The 23,429-nt window shown below is 38.3% G+C and overlaps 2 protein-coding genes across 2 annotated transcripts in view; one reads left to right on the top strand and one right to left on the bottom strand.

Moving 5' to 3' along the window:
- GREM2 (gremlin 2, DAN family BMP antagonist) overlaps positions 1 to 7,212 on the top strand; it is a 113,005-nt gene extending 105,793 nt beyond the window's left edge. The window contains exon 2 of the mRNA XM_081300496.1: positions 3,938 to 7,212. Coding sequence (XP_081156622.1) covers positions 3,939 to 4,445 — 507 coding nt within the window. The 5' untranslated portion in view covers position 3,938 and the 3' untranslated portion in view covers positions 4,446 to 7,212. The remainder of the gene's footprint in view (positions 1 to 3,937) is intronic.
- Positions 7,213 to 16,101: 8,889 nt separating this feature from the next.
- FMN2 (formin 2) overlaps positions 16,102 to 23,429 on the bottom strand; it is a 372,575-nt gene continuing 365,247 nt past the window's right edge. The window contains exons 17-18 of the mRNA XM_081299099.1: positions 17,370 to 17,451; positions 16,102 to 16,413 (exon numbers count right to left, since the gene is read on the bottom strand). Of these exons, the coding sequence (XP_081155225.1) occupies positions 16,387 to 16,413; positions 17,370 to 17,451 (109 nt within the window). The 3' untranslated portion in view covers positions 16,102 to 16,386. The remainder of the gene's footprint in view (positions 16,414 to 17,369; positions 17,452 to 23,429) is intronic.

Here is a 23,429-nt window from a genome sequence, read left to right as displayed (position 1 = left end):
GAGAAAAAATGCTTCTACTACCTCTCTTTTTTGCACAATCAACTTTGGCCAACCCAGTCTGCTTAGGCCATCAGCATTTATAGTCCTGGCACCCCTTGCAAACTGAAAACATTGTCAAGCCAGAAGAATGGTTAATAAAGCCGACAGGATTTATTTATGAGTTTCTTCTTATACAAGCCAAACATAAGATGTGAGAGTAAAGTGAAGTATCCTCATGCTGTCATTACTGGCAGTTGTGGCAACATTCCTGAGAGCTTAATTGTATGCCAGCCATTTCTCTGAATAGCAAAGGGTGTCGGGACAGAGCAGGACTCTGAAGTGCCGAATTCAGGTCCTGGTCAGACCACTGGAAGGATGATTGGCAAACTGAAGGGAGAGGCATGGCATGTACATTGTCTCCTTGGTGAACTCTCCACAAGCAAGGGCCAGTAGAATAGGAGCCTTTAGCAACAGCAGGTTCAATTACATCAGTGTCCCTGAAGGAAAGAGGATCTAATTGAATAATCATCATGGCAAACACCTCTTTCCTACTTACCTGTTCTGACAGTGAGCTTACTGACACTGAGGTGAGGTGAGCTTACTGTGGCCATGTGTGAAGGAGAACAGAAATGAGATGTAAGAAAGGAAAGAGAGAAGAGACTGACTTGGCCCCAGACACCTAGATTTTATTTGTCTCTTTTCCTTTCCTGAAAACTGGAGGTTTGCTTTTTCCTTCCTAGGTTCCTGTGAGACATGACTTCTAGGGATGTGTGCCAGATATTTTGAAACCATTTTAAAGTGTTCAAAGAATGCATGTTGTTAATCACCACATCTAATACTGTTGACACGGAGAGTTTTTGCCCCAGATTGATCTGAGCATGTTTCAGCTCTGCTCTCCCCGACAAGAATTAGAAGGTGTTGAATGAAAGCATGCATTTTCGAGCCTATCAATGGTGCATGTGAGGCTGTTATTGGAACTAGGAGTTAAGGACCAGGAGGACTCTGTAAGTCTTTCCTGGCTGGGACTCACAAACTTTTGGTTGTGTTTACTCAGAATGTTAATAATTTCGGAAATTATTAAAATGGAACCAAAATACTTTCTTTTTAAGAGGCTATTGAGATCACAAATCATTCTGCAAATATAATAAGCTGTGTAAGCTGAGTGAGTCCAAGACTCAATGCTTGCCATGGGTCTGCTGGAAGGGGTGGCTATTTTCACATGACACTTCATGTGTGGAACTAAGGAGGCATGAGAAAAGCCCTTGAAAGACTTGGCCTTAAAATTTCAATAATTGTGTTGAATAAAATATCTTTGAAGAAGGAAGGAAAGAAGGAAGGAGAGAGAAAAGATAGAATATTATCTGTGTTTCCCCTCCCCACCAAATTTTGCATTTCTTTTTGCTCATTTTCATCCATACTACCTAACTCCAGTTGCTTTCAGCAGCAGCATCCCATTGAGGAATCCTATTCAGATTTTAAAAGGCTCATTTAGTTGTTTCCTAGGCTCTCCCTGTTTCCTCTCTAACTACAACCAGTGGTTTTTCCTTGTACCTTCATATCCTGGGTGGCCACTGATGCCTGTGTTAGTTAGCTTTCCTTTACTGGAACAAAACAGTTGAGATAACCAACTTAAAAAGGGGACAGGTTTATTCTGGTTCACAGTTTTGCAGGTTTCAGTCCATGAGTGCAACTATGCACTGCTTTTGCGCCTGTGATGAGGCAGTACTTTATGGCAGGAGTGTGTGGCAGAGAAAATTGCTCCCCTCATGTCAACCATAATGCAAAGAGGAAGAGAGGAAGATACTGGGGTGCCACAATCTCCTTCAAGGACACACCCCCACTAGGTTCCAACTCTTAAAGTTTTAATCATTTTCACTAGTGCTAAGCTGGGAATCAAGGCTTTAATGCATAGGTCTTTGAGGGGCACTTAAGGACCAAACTATTATAGAGACATACTGGAATTCACAAAGCCAATCACAGTGCTTACTCCAGAATCAGTACTATAAGTAGTTGATGTGCAAAGCTTATTGTGGCTTAGACTAGACATGTAACAATGATACCAAGATATAGTTTTAGTGGGATTGGGGTGTGTGTGGCTCAATGTTAGAGCCTTTCCCTAGCATGTGTGAGGCCCTAGGTTCCATCCCCAGACCTGCAAACAACCACAACAACAAAAAGAATTTTAACATAGATATTTAAACACAAATATTGTTAACAAAAAGGCAATTACAGTCACAGAAAGCCCAGATTCCAGAGCTGGGATGCCTAGGTTCAAATATTTCACACATGGGCTTTGTGCTCTTGGCACGTTGTACAACCTCTCTATGTTCAATTTCCTTGTTCATAATATGGGGAAAGAAATACTACCTATTTCATGGTGGTTTTTTTGATTAAATACATTAACACATGAAAGAAAAATGTGTGTGTGATGTGTGTTTTTTAATTTGTTTTAATTAGTTATACATGACTGTAGAATGCATTTATACACTTTGATATATCATACATAGATTAGATATAATTTCTCATTTTTCTTAGTGTATATGTCTGATGTGTTTTGAGAACCAATAAATATTAGTTATTCTAATATTAGTAAATATATTAGCTTGTGATTTGAAGAATTTCTTCTACTTAATATTAACTTTTAACCATTTCTATATGCTTGTGCCTGATACATATATATAATATACATGTATAGATATATACACATATATTACACATATATATATAAACATTTATGTATACTTTTTTATTGCTACGGGTCCATGTTAGAGTGTGTATGTTAAATGAATGGGAATTTATCAGTTTTACAAGTGGTAAAAAAGAGAAGAAATTAATAAAGATGAAAATAATGATACTGAGAGGATTATGTTAGGAGTTACAGTTGTAAAATGAGATGGGAGACATCTCTTTTGCTGGGTTTTTGAGACTATTCATGAAAATATAAAAATTAAAAATGTAAATTGAACTTTGAAGCCCATCTTTCACATAAGTCAAACTTCAGTTTTCTCCCTACAAGACACATTTTAGATAGAAGAAAAATAATTTCTCTCTAATTCCCATTTCTGTTGATTTTGTGTCACAGTCTCCTAATACCCAAACTGGAAAAAACAATCCATTCACGCAGGTAATTTTGCATTGGTATAATTTTAATGCAGACTTGAAATTTCTTAATTCACAAGTAAGAATTTCCACTATACAAATCTAATTTATGACTCATTTGACTGATCTGAACTTCTGTGTACTGATGTTAAATGCTAAATTTTATCTATTACTTATATGTAATAATGAACAGATATGTGACTATTCGTTTTTAGCCTATGTGTGTTTCTAACATTAATGCTTATTTTTAAGAAATTTGTGAACTTTCCTTTTACTTTTTACTTATTAATTTTTCTAATCATATCCATGTCTATTGGTTAATATTGATGGCTCTGGATATAGATACCTGGCTCCAAATTCTGTGCCATTGCTCACCAGTTATGTAACCTTGAACAAATGATGGAACCTCTGTGGGCCTCAATGTATTACTACCATGAAGTAGGAACACTAATACCACCTCCATTTTAAGGCTGTTTTGTGGACCAAATGAGCTGTGCATGTAAACCCCTTCGAACAATATACTAAAATACAATAAACATTTGAGTATTTACCATTATTGGTACTTCTGTGAACTGGCTTGAGTGTCACTTGGCAGCATTTGCTTTATTTCTGTAATTGTTCAACTTATGTTTTCTAACTGCATTATAAATTCATTACTTCCTTTGGGGCACTATTTATGGTAGTGTCGTCATAGCTATCTTCAAGTGGACTGTTTAATGCTCCTCACTTTCAGCCGTCCCTGGTCATCCTGCAGTCTGTCACCTCTCTTCATAAACCCATAAACCATTAAAAGGACAACATGGATTCTGCACTCTGTCACCCTTCTCAACCAATCCCTTTAACTCTTTTCTCGTTGCAGGATGTTCTGGAAGCTTTCCCTGTCCTTGTTCCTGGTGACTGTGTTGGTGAAGGTGGCAGAAGCCCGGAAGAATAGACCTGTGGGTGCCATCCCCTCACCTTATAAGGACGGCAGCAGCAACAACTCAGAGAGATGGCATCACCAGATCAAGGAAGTGCTTGCCTCCAGCCAGGAGGCCCTGGTGGTCACCGAGCGCAAGTACCTCAAGAGTGACTGGTGCAAGACCCAGCCACTGCGGCAGACGGTGAGCGAGGAGGGCTGCCGCAGCCGCACCATCCTCAACCGCTTCTGCTATGGCCAGTGCAACTCCTTCTACATCCCGCGGCACGTGAAGAAAGAGGAGGAGTCCTTTCAGTCCTGCGCCTTCTGCAAGCCCCAGCGTGTCACCTCGGTCCTGGTGGAGCTCGAATGCCCCGGGCTGGATCCACCCTTTCGACTCAAAAAAATCCAGAAGGTGAAGCAGTGCCGATGCATGTCCGTGAACCTGAGCGACTCTGACAAGCAGTGAACGCCTGGGGCTGGACGCAGCTCAGCACTGCGCTGCGCGCCCTGGTCGCTGGGTCGTGTAGCCGCCGCTGCCTCGGTCCCAGTCCTCTGAGCTCACTCACACGCTGTCTAGTGTTCTCCCCTCAGCAGCAAGCACGTCTTTTGGGGCTGACGGTGTCCGTGTCACAAACGTGGAACGCAAGTGGAGCTTTGCTGATGTATTTCTGACTGACTCCGAGCCCTGCCTGGGGCTCCAGAACTATTGTGGATCAGGCCCGGATGGAAAGATGCTGGAAACCTCTCGGCTACTCCCTGCAGTCAGAGAGGACTTTAGGTGATGCATTGTGAATCCAGCATGGATGTTTCCACCATGTGGAAGCGAGTATTTTCCAGGCCTCATCCTACACTCCAGCTTGCCCCCTTTCCTTGTAAAGGGTGCATCACTCTTCTGAGCAGCCCCTCAAACTTCTCCTGCTGTTTTCCTGGACCTGTGGGGGTGGTGAGAATTCATTCTTGTGGTTTTGCTGCTGCTGTGATACTGATTTGGACAATGTCCTTAAAGGAGATGTCCAGGGCCAGAGGGGCTCCAAACAAACCCGATACCAAGAAAACCACTGAGCCACTTGGATCAAGTGGGCTTTCCTGGGGACCTTGCTTTCAGCAGGCCACACCCTTCCAGGAGACATCACCACCTTTTCTTCCTTACTCCCCAGCCTCCATCAGTGGACTCGAGATGAACTCTAGTGTGCATGCTATTATCGCTGCAATTAGAATATTATCACACACAAGGTCTCTATATTAACGCTGGTTTTATAATTGACCTATATTGTAAAGAGCTGTTAAAAAGTATTATAGACCTATCATGTATTGTTTCACATGTTTTGACTCTGGCCTTGCAGCACTATTCTGAGTAGGGAGGACAGCAGGTGATGATCTGCCAAAAAGGTATTTTTTACTCAGACATAATGCCTGGTCAGCAATTCACTGTCATGCACCTCTTTTAGATTGGGCAGGGAAATGGGCAGAATCATGCTTTTACTTTGAATATTATGTCACTGAAGGTACTAAAGCATTGCAGCACAATATAGAAATTAGGTTGGGGTGGATGGGTGTGGGGAGGGGAATTCATTGGGAAGTTATTAACTCAAAATCCCTTATGCATATGTGGGGTGACACAGGATGCTATTTTCACTGCCATAACATTAAGCAAAATTGTTTCCTGTTTAAAGATGTATTTAAGATTATAAGGAACTGGGTTACTTTGTGGTGCAGGAGGAAGTAAAGGATTAACCTGTAAAGAATAGTAATATAGTCGAACTGTCCTATGGAAAATAACTAGTATCCCTTCCAAAGAATAGACTTTAAAAGTATGAGCAAACATTAGGTCACCTTTCATGTTTTCTAATGAATTGTCAAAGTTTCCATGTTGTGGTCTCTTGATATGAGGAAATTGACATAATTTATGCTTTCACAAAACTATACTCAGTTTGAATCTCTTTGCTAAATTGCCCCAGGAAGGCTTCCCTGTGAGTGATGTTTATGGAATCTGACAAATGTGAATGAGATGCCATTGGTGGGAATGAGAGTACTCTAAAAGCCTTTCTCTGATAATTTCTAAGTGAGTGCTCCAGCCAAAGGGTCAGTTTCCTAGTGTATGTGTGAGACCCTCTACAAATTGCTCTGGAGACTGAAACTGACACTAGGCAGTAACAGTGGATCTAGAGTTTGTCACCTGGAGAACAAGGGTTGGGGTGGGTTGTGGCATGTTGGAGAATCTGTTTCCTGCTGCTGCAGTGCAAACTGTATATTTCTGTCACTTCCGTAACACCATAAAACCTGAGCACAGACTGTGCTATTATGAATGGGATTTTGGCTTCAGAAATGGGTAGCCCAAAATCAGGAAGCAGAAATAAAAAGAAATCATTGAGGGCTGGAACCCAGGGATGGCGATAAAAAGTAAAAAAAGGTATCCACTGTCAGAATTGATTATTTTCATTTAGCAGAAAACCTCAAGTCAGACCCAGTGTAGAATATGCAGCAGAAAAACTGTGAAGAAAGGAAGCCCACATGATCCTAATGGAGGCTGATGGAGTGGAGTGGAAGGAGAGTGGAGGAGAGTCTCCAATACAACTGCCAAGTCAACCCCTATCGTTTTATTAATGCAGAGCCCCCACAGAAAGGGGGGGAGATTAAGCTAAGAACTCATAGAATAATAACCTGAGCACTCTTTTTGAACCCAGTTGTGGGTGTAGCAATGAAAGCAATATGATATGCTGCAGTGTGAAGCTCCTTCGGGGGGTTATTGTATGTATAAAGTTTACCTTATGCTGGCTCAAATTGTATTTAATTGTTTCTGTTTTGTTTTGTTTATAAATGAAGAAAAGCTATAAGTATAATGTAATTATTTTATAGGTATACTATTAAATTATAGAACAAATAAAGATTCTTTAGGATTATATATGATCCTGGTGTGATGTGCCATAAAAGTGGAATTTGGAATTTGTTTTAGTGAGCAACAAAGGGGTTCTGTGTTGTCCAGCCACAGTCAGTTCAATTCCTAGCCCATGCCACATGATCCCCTTGGCAGCCTGGCATCTTCAAGGAGAATCAGAACGAGGCACTCAAGAAGCAGGGGTGGTAGAGGTGGCTTAGAGCTGGTCTTTGGGAATTTCCAAGACTCTTCCTACCAGCTGAAGACAGAATTTTCTGGCTGTATTCTTTGAATAAGAAATGCTAAATGAGGAAGCCTTCAGAAACTTGCTGCAAATAAAAGTTCATTGTAAGACTTGTCTTCCTTTCTGTAATCAGTGCACCATACTTGTCTTTCACAAGCCAATTGTCTTGAATTCTGTGCATCTTCACATTCACTTCTCATGGGTTTCAATATTTCTTAATTTAAATACTTCTTAGTTTCACAGTGTCACTAATCAAACTATCTGCCATTCAAGAAACTCAATGATCAATAAAAATAAAAACCTTCAGAAATTTGCACATGGTTGATTCACTGTATGAATTTAAAGGAATTCCATTTATAAGTATTTCCACCTAGTTGATTAAATGGAACAGACTATTCCACTTTAGCCTAAGGGTATTTCAATTCACTTGTTTCTGAAGTTGGCTGAATTTTAAGTTATGAGATCATTGACAATGAATTTTTACTATTTCATGAACAATTTAGAATGTGTTTATTTCTATAAATCTTATTTAATGATTGATCTATCACCACTGATTAGTAATGTCTGCATGAGAGATAACAATGAAACAAAATCACAAACAATTAAAACTTATTGACCATCAAGTTATCTTCTGAATCCTCCTTAATCCCTCCCTATTCTTGCCACCCCTCTCACAGGAGACAGCCCAGCCACTTTATCAAAATTGAAATATGAAAAACCTCACAGCTTTTGTTGTGTTTGTACCATGGGCATTTCTGGGTTACTGCCTTCTCTAGTATTCAGTGTAGAATATGTAGTAGAATAATCAAGCAAAACAACAACAAAAAAATCATTTTCTTATCATTCCCTCAGCCCTAAGATCCCTACCAGCAGAGATCGGGGAAATGTGTACTCCATCATCTCTGGAATCACAAATCTCCTGAATCTTTATAAGATTAATCACCTATTCTTTCTCACGCATGGTGTTGGTGCTTACCAAGACCTCTATTATACTTGCCCCATATCTTTCATCTGGTCCTTCTAGATGATGTCAATTATATGGTGGGTCAGTGTAATGTTAAACAGAATGATCATAAAATACAGATCCTTCCGATCTATATTTTGATAAAGGGTGTAAGAATGGAAAAAGACTGGAGACCAGACCATAAATGTAAACTGTTGTCTATCCCATGGGAATGCAGACTGGTTCTGATTCTCTTTCCTTATAGATATGGAAACACACACACAGACACACACACACACACACACAAAAAAAACCTCACTTTCTCTCTCTCTCTCTCTCTCTCTCTCTCTCTCACACACACACACACACACACACACACACACACACACACACTTTCCAGATCACATGCTGGAGGTTATTTCAGTTGGTTCCAGCAAATAATTAACATTGAGGGCCACAGCTTCAATCAGGGCTACTACCATTGCTGACATCTTTGGTTGTTTTTGCAGGAGACAGTATTGTGAAATAAAAGGAAATGTGACAGGGGCCACTACAATATTAAAGTCTTTGAAATTTTCATTAATTTTTCCCCCATTCCTTTTGGGATTCAGCTTTGGTTTTTAATTTCTCCTTTTTGTTGGAGGCTTCTGAGCATTCACTTGCCCCTTTCCACCACAATAGCTCTTGCCTAAGAGGTGAAAAATGAATGTGAGCGCTTTTAAACTACCAACAGTGTCCTTTTCAATTATGTATTTGGAAATGAGGGCATGTTTTATCAAGTTGGTTCATGGAGCAGTGAGTCCACTGAGAACTAGACCTTGGGTAGGACTCTAGACGTTCCTATATGCTTTTAATTTAGTAGGGAACCATGGTGGTTCATTTGGTCTCCAAGTAGTAGTTTTAATTCTGACCCAGTGTTCAGTATCCCCAAAGTATTGAATATTAAGGTAAAATATATTGACCTGAATAAATGGTCCAAAGTTCCCAGGTTATGAAGTGGGAAGATAACAAAATAATAGATTTGCCCTCATATTGCAAGGTTTTTACTTAGGGAAACCAACCACCCTTTAAGTCAATGGGTTCCAGGTCTGCTGTGGAAACTGGGCAAGGGATTTTACTTTTATTGTTACTGCCCTCTTCCTCTGATCATCTATCACTGATTATTTTTTGTGGGGAGGGGAGATACTGGGGATTGTACCCAGGGGTGCTTAACCACAGAGCCACATCTCCAGTCCTTTTTTGGGATTTTATTTCAGACAGGGTCGTGATAATTGCTAAGTTGCTGAGACTGGCTTTGAATTTGCAATTCTCCTTCCTCAGCCTCCTGAGCTGCTGGGATTACACGCATGTGCCACTGCACCTGGCCATCACTAATTTCTTTTAACCAAACACTTAAGCAATACCTTTGTTGGCAGCTTATCCAGAAACATCATATTCTATTAACCATTATCATGTTGGGTGTCCCTAGATGCCACTACAATCCTCCCATGCTTTGCAACAAATGCACCCATCTTCTGAAAATTAAACATTACAATCTGACATATTTTTAAAGATCTTTCTTGCTATTTTCACATTCTTCAGGAAGCCCAGTTTAATAACAGCATCTTTTCCTACAGTTAATCTTGACCTACAGATGATAGGTACTAAAAGAGGCCTTCCTGAAAATGCAGTTGGTTACTTTTTCCCCCTAAACTTTATGTATAGCAAATCCACTTAGCATGCTTTCTTCTCTGAGCTTTTGGATACTTTTTGTCCAACATGTACAATGGAAGTTCCTGTATTTCTATTTCATTAAATGTGAGTTACAGCTTTTGTAATCCTCTAAGACATTCTAGCAGCTTAGTGTCATTATCCTTGGGGCATTTGCTATAGAGTTAAATCTTGAGTCATGGGATATGGCTCTGGGGGGTGGTTGGTATCCCTTATCCAACTTCACCCCTCTGTCACCCCTCTTTGATCCAGAAGTTTCAGGATACATACGGTTCTTCCCCTGACTCCTCTAGCCACTTTCTTGTATACTCCTATCATTCCTTTGCTGACCTAGTACTTCCCAGTAGGAATGTGAGCCTAGAAATGGTTTATTGAGTCCAGGGAAATTTCAGAGTTTGAGATTCTCAACTGTATCTATCAAGGTATAACTCTCCCAATTTTTAGGAGTTTCATTCCTTCTCCACGAAAGCCTTAACCATTGGTAAAGAAAATTTGTAAGAGCTCAAGATGCAATTTTTTTGAAATAGCACTCTTCTTACAACTGAGTCCTCCTTTGATTGCAGGAAATCAGAGCTTAATTAAATGTTGCCAAAGAGACCTTATCTATGGCTTTCACAGTTTGCCTGAAATGGTGATTAATATCATGAGTCTTTATTATCTCTTAAACAAATCAATGCCACTTGAAAATAAGTACCTAATCCTTTTATCTCTCATGACTTTTAAGCATCAAAGGTCTTTTACCAGTCAGTGAGTCCTTCTACCAGCAGACCATGCCAGTTTACCTGCAGGAAAAGTTTTAAAAATCTACTGTTTGCCTGGGGGCTATTCTTGGCAGCTATCTGGCATGTTATCCATCTCCAAATCCCTTGTTAGAGTATTCTTCCCTGGACCACTCTGGAAACTGCCTCTTAAATTGCTTTCTTAAACTCTGAGACAAAGAGTCCTGAGCAGTTTTATTGGGAATGCTTACAGGACAATAGATCTATAAGGAAATTAGAAAAATTGGGTAATGCAATGGGAAAAGCAATCTGGTGGAAACTGAGGCCTTGTCTGATCCTATGGCAGAGTTCAGGAGCTGTGTTGTCCTCAACTGAAGTAAGGGGGACAGGCCTTTGTTACCCACATTAGCCAGTCTCTGCCTGCAAGGCCTCATTAAGGGCAACTCTCAGTGAAGGATCCAGCTGGGAGTGGGGATCAGGGGATGGAATGAGATGGGTTGGGTCCAACAGTCCTGAACCTAGTAAATGGGCAGTGTACCCTAATAGTCTCCTTGGAGTGTGTGTAGGAATAGAGGGAAAGGGAAGAGGGAGGAGATGGAGAATAAAGAATATGGAGACCTTAAAAGGGAGGCAGAGGGGGTTATATTTGATCTCATAGGAAGTAGAAAATCATTGACAGATTTGATCAAGGCTTATTCCAGCCACAATATGCAAGGCAATTGGAAGGAACATGATTGAGATCTAGACATAGACTGACGAATAGGGTCAGATGTGGTCATAGAATTGTATCTGAAAGGAAGAGATAATTATGGGAAATATTTGCAGAATGTGGTGACTACAGAAGAGTATATTAATACAAGTGACGGGGAGCCCAGTGTAAGTGAGGATTGGGTACTAGAAGATGATGAAATAGGTTTTTGTTTTATTTTAATCACTGTTAGATCTGCAGTAAAAGTGAAATAATCTTAATAAAACTTTATCTACATCTGAAGAAATAGGAATTGAATTTGAATGAGAGGTCAGATATGGAAAAACAGATATAAAAGCAAAAAATCATGATTAAGTCCATGAAAATAGATGAGAATTCTAAGAGAAGGAGTAGAAGAATAGAGGGCAAAATAACCTTAGAAAATATTCCTTTAAAAGAGTAGGAAGTGGAAACACCAGAGGAAATTGGTACCATTGCTCAGGTAAGCTACTTTCTTACTGCCTGATATAAAAAGTGGGACTTTCCATTCCTGCATTTCAATGCCTCCCCTCTTTGTGGACACAATGTGTCTGTCTCTCCTTCTTACTCTCCAAAGTATAGCTTTGTTGCCACAGAGAATTTCAGCTCTGCTTCACCTTCCTATGAACAACCATATTATCCTTCTGCTCTTTAGGTAATACCATGTCTTCTTGATGATCCAAGCCCCATCCCAAATTCATATTCCTAAAGTTGTGTTCACTGAGTAGGCACATGGCCTAGCACTGAAGTGTGCCTGTGGTAACCAGGTACTTAGGAGGCTGAGGTAGGAGGACTGCTTGAGCCCAGAGTTCATGGCCAGCCTGATAAATATAGCAAAATCTTTTCTGGAAGACAAAACAAGATCAAAATAAACTAGATACACATAAAATCTTCATAACAACCAACTTCATCTATAAAATTTTGGTGTCAGGACATTATTTAATGAGTTATTCAAAAGGATGCAAATGCTAATTTATTGCAGGGTAGGAAGGTACTGGATACTAAATGATAAATTGGGTGTCTGATTAAGGCTTCAAACTTCAGATTTGATGTTTGAAACTTTAGCAAAAAGGTTTGAGAGTTATCAAAATATTTTTATCTGGAGTTTCTTGCTTTTGGTTTTTTCCTTTTGCCACGTGTGTGTTAATTTTTGTTTTATTTAAGGAGCCAAAGCACATACAACTTGTGTTACCATAGGCACCCCTGTCTGTTTTTCCATGTGCTGAAAGGCACTCTGTTGATCTGTCCCTGGGATCTTTCCTGGGATTCTGTCAACTCAACGTTAAAATTTTTGATTCTCACTCTTTTGCTTGAAAAATATGGGTTCACTGGTTTAAGGACATGGGGACAAATTATAGACAAGCATTTACCAGGTAGAATATGTAGATACAAAATAACAAGTATCATGTGGAGTCCATTAAGTGAATCTCTTTACAACCTGGCTTTGCTGTGAAATGGTTTTAATATAATGCAAGTTTCTAACTCCAAAAACTTAAAACCAATAGGTGATTCTCATTAATGCATAGACCATAAGGTGTGAATTTGTCCCATGATCTGCTGTATGGATTAGAAAGTGATATTAATCTCTGGAAATCATTAGAGTATATGATAAACATAGACCTGTAAATTCAGTGGTTTGCACAGAGTTCATAAGGACAATCTGAAATAACGTCAAAATTGAGATAAAAGAGGTTTTTGCAGAAGGTGTACCAAAATGGGCCTGTTGTGAAGTAAAAAGACCAATGTTACTGTAGTAATGGGACCACCAGGGGAGAAAATGTGCTTACAGATCATTCTGGCTTGTCTTTATTTATTTTTTCATTCCAGCAACAGAAAAACAGGGTCGCCTTGCCACCCTCCCAAATAGCTCTGCATAGTGGTCTAGTTAGAGAATTTTCCTATCTTCCTTGAGGAGAACATCTGATAGAGTTGCTATAGTAACGCGGAGCACCATGAACCATTCCAAACATGTTTCCCTGATTCAACATAATTGACCAGATGAGTAAAGTTTAATACTTGAAATGAGATATATTCCCAAAAGTTAAACATAAGATGTTTTTGTATTGACTTATTTTCACATTGTACCAAATTTAAAAAAATCAAAGGAAGTAACAGTAAAAAAAAAAAAAAATCTCTACATTCCTAAATAATCATTTTCCTCCCCTAGAAGCAACCAATATTATCAGTTTCTTTTGAGTGCTTCAGAAATATCCTATGCAAGCAATTTCTTTTTGCAAATTCAGTAATCACATTGCCCTCATTTTACATAAATGGAAGTGCATTATACATACACACTCTTGTGCTTCTTTATTTTTGTCCCACACAAAAATGACAAAGGTACAAGCTTTTTCATGGATTTTTTTCTTCTAAAAAATGTTTCATATTATCTATATGATACATAAAATGTTTCCTTTGGAAATCCAGTATAATACCTCATTATTAGAAGTTTCTAGAATTTCACTATCATAAACACTAATTGTCCCTTTAAAATATGTTTAACAATTAGGGGCCAGTTTCTATTTACAATGTCTCTTCCCCAAGATCTTCTGACTGTTCTTGCTGATTTTTATGTATGAACTTTGAAGTAAACTTCTGTAATACTTGCTCTGTTTCCACTCCCTTCACCTCTCTGCAAAAGACCCTTCTGCTGGCATTTTTATTTGGATAGCATTAAATTCATAGGTTGAGGGGGGCTGATTTTAGAGGCGTCTTTAAATATTTTGTGGGTTTCTCAACTGTTTTCTTAAATATTTCTTGTAAAATTTTTGCTAGAAATATTTTATTATGAAGCAGGACAGAGCATAACCTGCTCTAGTGTTTACCACCTTCATTCAGGGTCTCTTCCCTCACCCTTATTGACAGACATATTTCTGCAAATATGACTTGTCTGATTTCTCACATTGGCAATCTTCCTGCTTAAAAAATATAGCACATTCAGGGAGGTTCCTGATCCTGGTCAGTAGGGCTCATTACTGAAAATACAGAAGTTTGAGTTAGAACCTAAGGATGTAGCCCCAACCCTAGATAAAAGGACTTTGCTTTTTTTTTTTTTGAGGTTTGTCTCTATGGATATCTTCTCTGCCTCCTCCCACATCCACACATTTGGAAGCTCTCCCATGTATTTTGTGGTCTGGGTTTTCAATAGCTCTTCATTTAAAAATGAAGTTTGCATTTTGTTCCTTGTTGCTGTGAGGTTGTTTCTCCCTACCTTTCACACCATTTAAAAATGAATCTTTTGATTCATCTTTTGCTTTTGATAATACTGTATAAGTGAAGGAGTGTTTCATGAAAAAGAATAATCAAAAAAGTACAACTTACCAAAATTTGAGTTCATTAGTTGGGATGTGAAAATGATAATAACAAATTGGCATAATTCAAGGAATGTTTACATAGGATTTTCAGGGCTTGCTGATATCAATTCCCACCCCCTTCAAGATCTCCCATCTACCATCCACAATCACTTCTCTTGTTAGCATACTTCATTTTTTTCCTTATCTTTATGGCCTTCAGTTGGATTAACAAGGTTTTCTCCTCAATTGTTTGTTTTAATTACTTTTTATTCTGGTAATGAATACCTATAATAAAAATAAAATTTCTATTTAATTTCTTTTTTTTGCAACAATGTCTAAACATATTTAATATTATCTTTTATTTTTTTCTTTGTAGCACATAAAGCTCACATAGCACATAGATGTAGGATGACCAGTTTGGGGGAGAGCAGTTCCAGCTTGAAGCTCAAGTTATTGGTCACCCTACTTAAATGCCATAGTACCTGACAGTACTTTAAACCACGTTTTTGGTTTGTCTGTCCCATTAGAATGTAAGTTCCACGGGGATAGGACATTTTCTCTGTGTCCATCATTCCCAAAGTATACAGCAGTTTCTGGCATGTACTAATGACTCTGCAAACATTGACTGAATCAAATAAATGAAGAGAATAAGACAAGACCTTTAGCATGTTTTAAATTATTCCCTGAATTCCTTCCATCCTGTTATCCATCTAAAATGACAGTATTCTTTTTAAACACAAAAATTATAGTTGTTATTGTTTACAATCTAGAGTTTATTTACTCCATCAGCTTCTGTGATGTGATTTCTTACATCTCAGTCCTTCAGTTTATTTTCATGTTTTCCTTACTGGATATGACCTTTAGCAGACCTTTCAGTTAGGTTTTTGGATAGTTAACTCTATTGATTTTTAGTGTCTGAAAAATATGTATCTCACCTTTGATATGAATGATACAGGTATAATTGTCTTGATTCACTGTTTTCCATCCATGACTTGAAGACACTATTTACAGTTTTACAGTGTATATTGTTAATTCAAACCCTTCCCATTAGGCCCATCCCCTCACACTGCTGCATTAGGCTTCCAACAACTGAACTTTTGGGGGACACCCAAATCATCATAGGAGCATGACAAAAGGGATAGTGAGAAGTGAAGAAAGACTGCTTTCTGAGTGGGTGGTGGCTTTGTTCCCTGAGATAGATGGCACAGAAGAATGAGCTTGTTTGAAGGGGCAAGAGGACAAGCTGAGCTGGGTTTTGCACATGATGAATTGTAAGGATATAGTGATATATCTAATTGGAGATGACCAGCAAGTGTTCTGGAGCTCAGGAAGAAATCCAAGTTTAGGCAAAAAAGCAGTAAATATTTTATCAGGATTTTTTTTGTACTTAGGTACCACTTCTGGACTTAAGTATTGAATCCCTGAAATATGCAAGATTTTTGTACATGTGAATGTGCAGAATAACTTACTTTCCCTCCTTTCCTTATCTCTCCTCCTTTAAATTCTAAATATAATGGCTATATTTTCCAGGTATTCTTAGGCCATAGGCACACAACAGACACAGAAATGTTTTATCATTCATTTTATTTTCATATAAATTAACATCCTAAAAAATTGACATAGAAACACTAAATACAGTATTGCACATAGTGATCTTTGTTAAATGTCCTATTACTTCATTGAAGAACGGTATTATACACATTGGAGGGAACTGAGGGGACAGGAAAACTACAAAACAACAAGAAAAAAACACTAGTGTTTCTTTGCACTGAAGCTACAAACTAAAAGGTTAAGAAGAAAAATGATCAGAATGATATAGTTTTCTTCCCACCCTCAGGTCAGCTGAATTTTGTGGAAGTTGTTTCAATGACTCATTTTCATTGTTGTGCCATTCACTGTTCATGTTTTCATGCTTATCTTTGCTTTCTGAAAATAAATGCACCAGACGACAGTTGTAGTTAGAAGAACTTAAAAATTAAAAAGGGAAGGTATTCAGAGTAGCTCAAATTAGACCTTTTCATTTCATTTCAAATGAAGATTTAATTCCTTTTTTCTTAATAGAGCTATTTAATTGTATCTCAATTTATCATGTCTTTTCCACTTAGACTACAATCCATTAATCTAATTCAAAATGTTCCTACCTGAAGATGTAACTCAACTTTTCATTTAAAACAGCACCATTTACTTGCATTAGCAGCAAATGACAATTAAAACGTTCATCAAAACATCTAAATTATCATAGGGAAAATTTGTCCTTTTAACCAAGACCTTCTCTCCCAGGGTGTGCAACTTAAAATTTTATTTTAAGGGAGGGAGTGGTCAAGAAGAAAACAGATTAGTTTGTTAAATTCAGCCTATGTATCAACAACTGTCAGATACAGCCAACTCTGTAGAGCTGCTAGGTTATGGACGAGGTCTGAGCACCCTGGGCAAAGCACAATGCTGCACATCGAATTTCCCCTTGTGTTTCAGATCCTAATGCATTGAATCCCATATCCCAGGTACTCTAGGTTAAAATGCAGCCTTTGTCCATGATAACTATGCAATGAAGAAAGTGTAAGATGGCTTCTTGCCCCCCAGCAATGTTCACATGTCCACAAACATGTACACTCTTAGTAGATCATCTTAATTCTTAAGTTTAAAATATTGAAGATTGAGATTCTCATAACTTGCTGGGCCTGGCTAAACGCAAAAAGAAAAGGAGATTCTTGGAATCAGAAACTCATCATTTATTGAAACTTAAGAGGAAAGTAATTAAAGTATTATTACATAAGCTTGAATATATTATGAAGACAAGGTTCCAAAGCTAAAGAAAATCACAAGTTAAACAAAACAAAAACAAACAAACAAACAAACAAACAAAAGAACAGTTAAATACTCACAATTCCAGAGTCATGTCTTGGTTTTATTTTATACAGTGATTTTCCTTTCTTCTGCCTGCACACCTCTTCGGCTTCTTTTACTCTGAGAGGGAAGAAGACAATTTATTTAAAGAGCAATCTCCATAGATTACTACAATCCATCTTATATTAGGTGAACAAGCATCAACTCATTAAGAATTTGAATTATCAGAGAAATACCACTGGCAAAGGGAGGTTGAATGATACTGACTTTAAAACATCAACTGCCATTGCCATTCAGGCTTATTCCTGCAGAGGGTCTCCATCTCTGGATGAGGGTGAGCCCTGAGATTGGCTCTCCATTACATACATAGGCTTGGCACCATTACATAAATCAGAAGCATTACCTAATTAAAGGATATATCACGTGCTTATTTAAAACTACTTCTGATTCACTGTCCGTGCCACACTTACCTATACATAAAAGTCATTTGCAACTAATAGTTGGGCAGTTTCTAAAAACTGAACTTCATTGAGCATAGGAGCCAATCATCGTTTAATTTGCGAGAGAAATGAAAGAGGGAGCAGTAATAACATTTTAACACTTGTAGGTTTTCTTTTTGTACATACATTCCAAGGAAAGTAGCACTGGATTTACCAGAGGTATACTTCAGAGAGGATACCTGCTTGGAGACAAATCCTGCATTATTTGGCACTGCTATTTGATCCTGGTAATGTCCTAACACCTGTGAACCTTGAGACTCCCTCATATAATGGAAGGAATCAATCACCTAGAAACTTACTACATTATTACTAAACACAGTTGTTGCAAAGATTAAACAGAATTTCATTTAAAACTACTTTATAAATTGTAAGGCACTATAAAAAGTTATGATTGCTCTAATTAAACAAATAGGACTCTGTAAACTGGATTCTTAATAAAAATGGGTGCTACAAGAAGAAATATAACTTATCAGGTTAATTAACTTTTTTAATCTTGTGATTTTTTTCCCCATGGGAATTAAAACTGATGTATTTCTGGAGAAACTGAACAGGCTATGGTTTAATCTCAAGAAAATACATTTTTGTGTAGATTATCAGTCTAATTTCCTGATAAAGAAGAATTATAAATATATTTCTTAAGTCCTGTGGCAAATGGTTTATAGGCAGAATTCATCTTCTCTACAATGGACTCGCTTCTCTTCTTAAACAATAGAATGAAACAAACAGTTCAGGTTAGAAGCTCAAGATTGATGTTAAGTTTACCTTAAAGCATGACAAATGAAAGTAATTCCTTTTAAATGTAAAATGCTTGCCAGGTTGATACTGTTAGTAATTCCAGAATATGATGACAATTTAGATGACACTCCATTGTTACCACTTTTATTACTTTCTACCCAAGCCATAAATTGCCTTTAATCCTTCCCCTAAACATCTGACCACAAAAACATTTTCTTTATAACAAACTAAGGATTGTAGAGTCCCTGTCTTCCTCAGAAATAGCTACCAGTAAATTTAAGTTGAAATATTTGGATAGGGAATTAAGGACACTTTTTTTTTTCCCAGCACTTAGCCAAAATCCAGTCGGTCCCCTCTTAAATTTACTTGGAGTTCTTGAAGCATTTCATGGCATTTAAGAAATTTTACTTTGTAAGTATTTAGATCCCCTAAGCATCCCAATTTTCTCCTTATCCTATTTATTTTGTTCTCAAAACACATTTTTATGAGGATCACAGGAAGATGATTCTAATACAAACATACTTAATTTTGCACAAAACCAAATTCCTGATGGCAGAGATGATGAAAATGGAGGAGAATGTGTGTCAAGGAACCTCACATGTTCTCGAGGCTTAGCCATTTATTTGACAATCATTTATTATGGAGTAGTAACTCCAGGTCAGGGTCTGGGCGCAGCTCTATTTTATAAGGACAATTAAATTCAATGCCTAATAGGGGAGAGACATATAAGTAAGCAGATGACAACAGTGCATTTAGGGCCACCACTTAGTTTTGTGTCAGGTATGACCTATGTCCCAGAGGAGGTTCCTATGGTTGGTGGGCAGGGGCTATGAAAATCTTTCTGGAGCCTGTTGACAACTGAGCCTGTTTAAAAGATAAAATTTAATTGTTCATGCTTTTCTTGGAAAGGGAAAATGGGTCTGAAGGTGAAAGAAAAGAAGACTTTCAGGGGAACATATGCAAAGAGTCAAGGAATATACACTGAGCTTCACCAACCATGAGCAGTCCCCCCTTCTGCTGCCGAAGCATCCCCATACTACTGGATGCCAAAGTTCAAACTGGTGCTCTGGTTTATGCCTCAGTTTCTTATATGTCTGGTGAGAGTTAGTCAATCACCTCTAGAGGATGTATCTCTCAGGTGCATACACAAAAGACTTGAGAGGCTGGAGAATGGAGAACCAGAATGGCAAACAGGCCATCTTTAATTTAATGAGAAGATTCATGGATAATCTCTTTAAATGCAGCTCTCTAGGTCCCATCATATTCATTCTGACCTAGGCTCTGTGTTATACATTCAGAAGCATCACCCAAGAGAATCTGATGGTGGTGGCCTGTGAGTACCACTTTGAGAAACTGTAGCCTGAAGTCCAGCTGTGCATCTGAACTGACCTCTTAGGACAACAAGGCTTCTTCATCTTTCTCTGTTTTACCAGAGTGCCAAAATCTGCTTGCTTCAGCACTTTGTGATTCCCGCCACTCCTAAGTTTCCTAGCAATGCTGCTTCCCCCAAATGCCAATTTTATTTCAACACAACTCTGACAACAAGAAATTTCTTTTTCCACATTTGACCCAGGAAAAAAAGAACGTGTCCCTGGAGGTCAGACATGCTTTCAGAGTTGGCAAAAATGAGAAAAATAATGAAGGAGAAGTCGGTACAGAGTCAGTGGTCGATACCAACATCTTCGGACATTGGCTATGGTGGAGGGCTTTCCATCTGCCATTTCAGGTCTTTGGAGTCACTGCCTGTGTACTTTCCATCTTCTCTTCCTCCTGCCCCACCCCTTCACTGATGCCTAATGTTTCTGAGACTGAGCAGGAAAAAGATGTCCATTTCACAAATCAACATCAAAGGTTTTAAATGAAAAGACACAGCAGAGATAACATTTAAATAAATAAGATCACTAGTATGTCTCATTTGGAAGAAGGAAATAAAAGGAGGTTGACACAGACAGAAAGCAGTTAATATGAACAGAGAAGGTACACTGAGAGAGGAAACCATGGCAGGACTAAAGAAGACTTTCAAATTTCACCTGCACTTGAGTTTAACTTCCAGTCTAGGTGGGGTCTATGGATATTGTGAGAGATCTAGCCCTTGTGCACAATTCATGAAAACACACATATTTTAATGTGGTTGCATTCACACCAACAGGGCATTTGTTGATGAAGATTTCACCCTAAACTGGGCTTGGTGGTGCAAGACTGTAAACCTAGTGACTCAGGAGAATGATGCAGGAGGATTGCAAGTTTGAGTCCAGCCTCAGCAATTTAGGAAGAACCTCAGCAACTTAATGAGATCTTGTCTCAGAATAAAAAATTAAAAGGACAAGGGATGTAGAAAAGAGCCCCTGGGATTAACCCCTAGTACCAAAAACAAAACAAAACAAAAATAAACAAACAAAAAAAGATTTCACCCTCTTAGAGAACTAAAAGGGAAGTAAAAATTTTTAGGATGACATCTAAGTTAGGGTCATTTTAACAGTTGTAACTTCTAATCAGCAACCTAGATAGTAGAAGGAAAATATAAGCAAGATCAAATTCTATCATATGGAAAAGAAACTCCTCATTCATTATGTTTAAAGATTTTGGAATAAAAACAACAAGACAGGAATCAGAGACTAGAAAACAGGAAATATAGCATTATCTTTTAGAACAAAGAGAGGGATATTAAATGGTAGATAATGGCCATAAAGTTTTAATATTTTTTCTGTAATCTTTGTCTATGAAATTTCACAAAGAAAACTATGCTCAATAAATTTCAAAGGTATTCCTTAAATGGAGGACTAGGAGGAGTCAACAAAAATGAGGCATTCTTCATCTTTTAAAGGAATGTTTAATTATAGGAAATCATGGAAAAAAGACATGTGGAATCAGATTTGACAAAGAGCAGGTAACCAATATCAGGAAAATGATTTCTGTCCAAAAGTAAAGTTTCACTCAGGCAATGCTCAAAATGTGAGAGGAATGAATGAATGTGTGATTCCCAGATAATGAAAACTTGTTGCCTTCAAGGACCAATTTTTGTATCAGTTTCAAATAAAGTGTTTTTGAAACAAAATCAATTATCTTCAACATCTCTACCAATCAGAGAAATGCAAATCGAAACTACTAAAAAATTTCATCTCACTCCAGTCAGAATGGCAATTTTCAAGAGTACAAGCAACAATAAATGTTGGCAAGGAGTGGGGAGAAATGTACACTCTTTTTTTGCGGGGGTGGGGGCTACTGGGGATTGAACTTAGGGACACTCAACTACTGAGCCACATCCCCAGCCCTATTTTATATTTATTTAGAGACAGGGTCTTACTGAGTTGCCTACTGCCTCACTTTTCCTGAGGCTGGCTTTGAACTCACAATAATCCTGCCTCAGCCTCCAGAGCCACTTGGATTACTGGTGTGCACCACAACTCCGGGCAAAGGTACACTCTTACATTGCTGGCGGGACTGCAAATTGGTGCAACCACTATGGAAAGCTGTATGAAGATTCCTCAGAAAACTTGGAACACAACCACTATTTGACCCAGATATACCATTCCTTGGTTTATACCCAAAGGACTTAAAATTAGCATATTATGGCAATGCAGTCACATCAATGTTTATAATAGCTCAATTCACATAGCCAAACTTGGAACCTATCTAAATGGCCTTCAACAGATGAATGGGTAAAGAAAATGTGGTATAGGAGCTGGATTGTGGCTCAGTGGCAGAGTGCTTGCCTTATGCATGTGAAGCACTGGGTTCAATCCTCAACACCACAAAAAAATAAATTAACAAAATAAAGGTATTGTGCCCAATAAAAAATATTTAAAAAGAAAGTATTTATATATATATGTAATAAACACACACATTGAAATATTACTCAGCCTTAAAGAAGAATGAATTTATGGCATTTGCAGGAAAATTGATGGAGCTGGAGAATATCATGCTAAGTGAAATATGCCAATCCCCCCAAAACCAAAGGCCAAATGTTTTCTCTGATATGAGGATGCTAATTCAATATATGGGGGGTAATTAGGGAAAAATAGAGGTTTTGGCAGAGGGTAGTGAAGGGAGGGGAAGGAGTATGGGATTAGGAAGGACAGTAGAATGAATCAGACATTATTACCCTATGTGCATATATGACTGCATGACCGGTGTAATTCCACATCATGTGCAACCAGAAGAACGAAAAGTTATACTCCATTTATGTATGATGTCAGCTGGGGTTGAGGCTCAGTGGTAGAATGCTTGCCTAGCATATGTGATGCACTGGCCTCAATTCTCAGCACCACATATAAATAAATAAAATAAAGGTCCATTTATGTATGACATGTCCAATTGCATTCTACTGTCATGTATAACTAATTAGAACAAATTTTAAAAAGAAGAAAAAGATACTACCACAGCAAAAATAAATAAATAACAAAAAACAATTATTCTCTTTCCACAGACTGATTTACTTATAGCCTATGTTCACTGTTGAGCACATCACTGTCACAATGTGCCAAGATACATAAGATACACAAGATGCCCATGCAATAGCCGAACACCGTACTTCACCAGCTCTGAGTGTATTTTTGATGTTTTCTCTTTCTTCCTAGGATGGAGGGCTACAATCCCTCTCTCCAGGGCAAGCATGTGTGCCATTAATTGATCCTCCATTTCCTTGTAACAATTTCTATTTCACCCAGAGGAGAAAACCAGATAAATAAGCTGACTTAAAGGGTGCCTCCAGTTAGAATAAGATGCTGAGATAAGGTCTAGCTAAAGGAATGGAGTTCCTGGACTTGTAGACAGTAATTTTAGCTGCTTCTGGGCTTCTCCATACCCCCTCTTCAACTCCCACATACTTCAGTGTGCACAGCTGCATTTGGGAAGCTGGGGAGG

Source organism: Spermophilus citellus (assembly GCF_964194105.1).
Source record: "Spermophilus citellus genome assembly, chromosome: 6".
Classification (NCBI taxonomy): Eukaryota; Metazoa; Chordata; class Mammalia; order Rodentia; family Sciuridae; genus Spermophilus; species Spermophilus citellus.
Note: the sequence above shows the minus strand (reverse complement) of the source record. Positions and strands in the feature narration are given on the sequence as shown.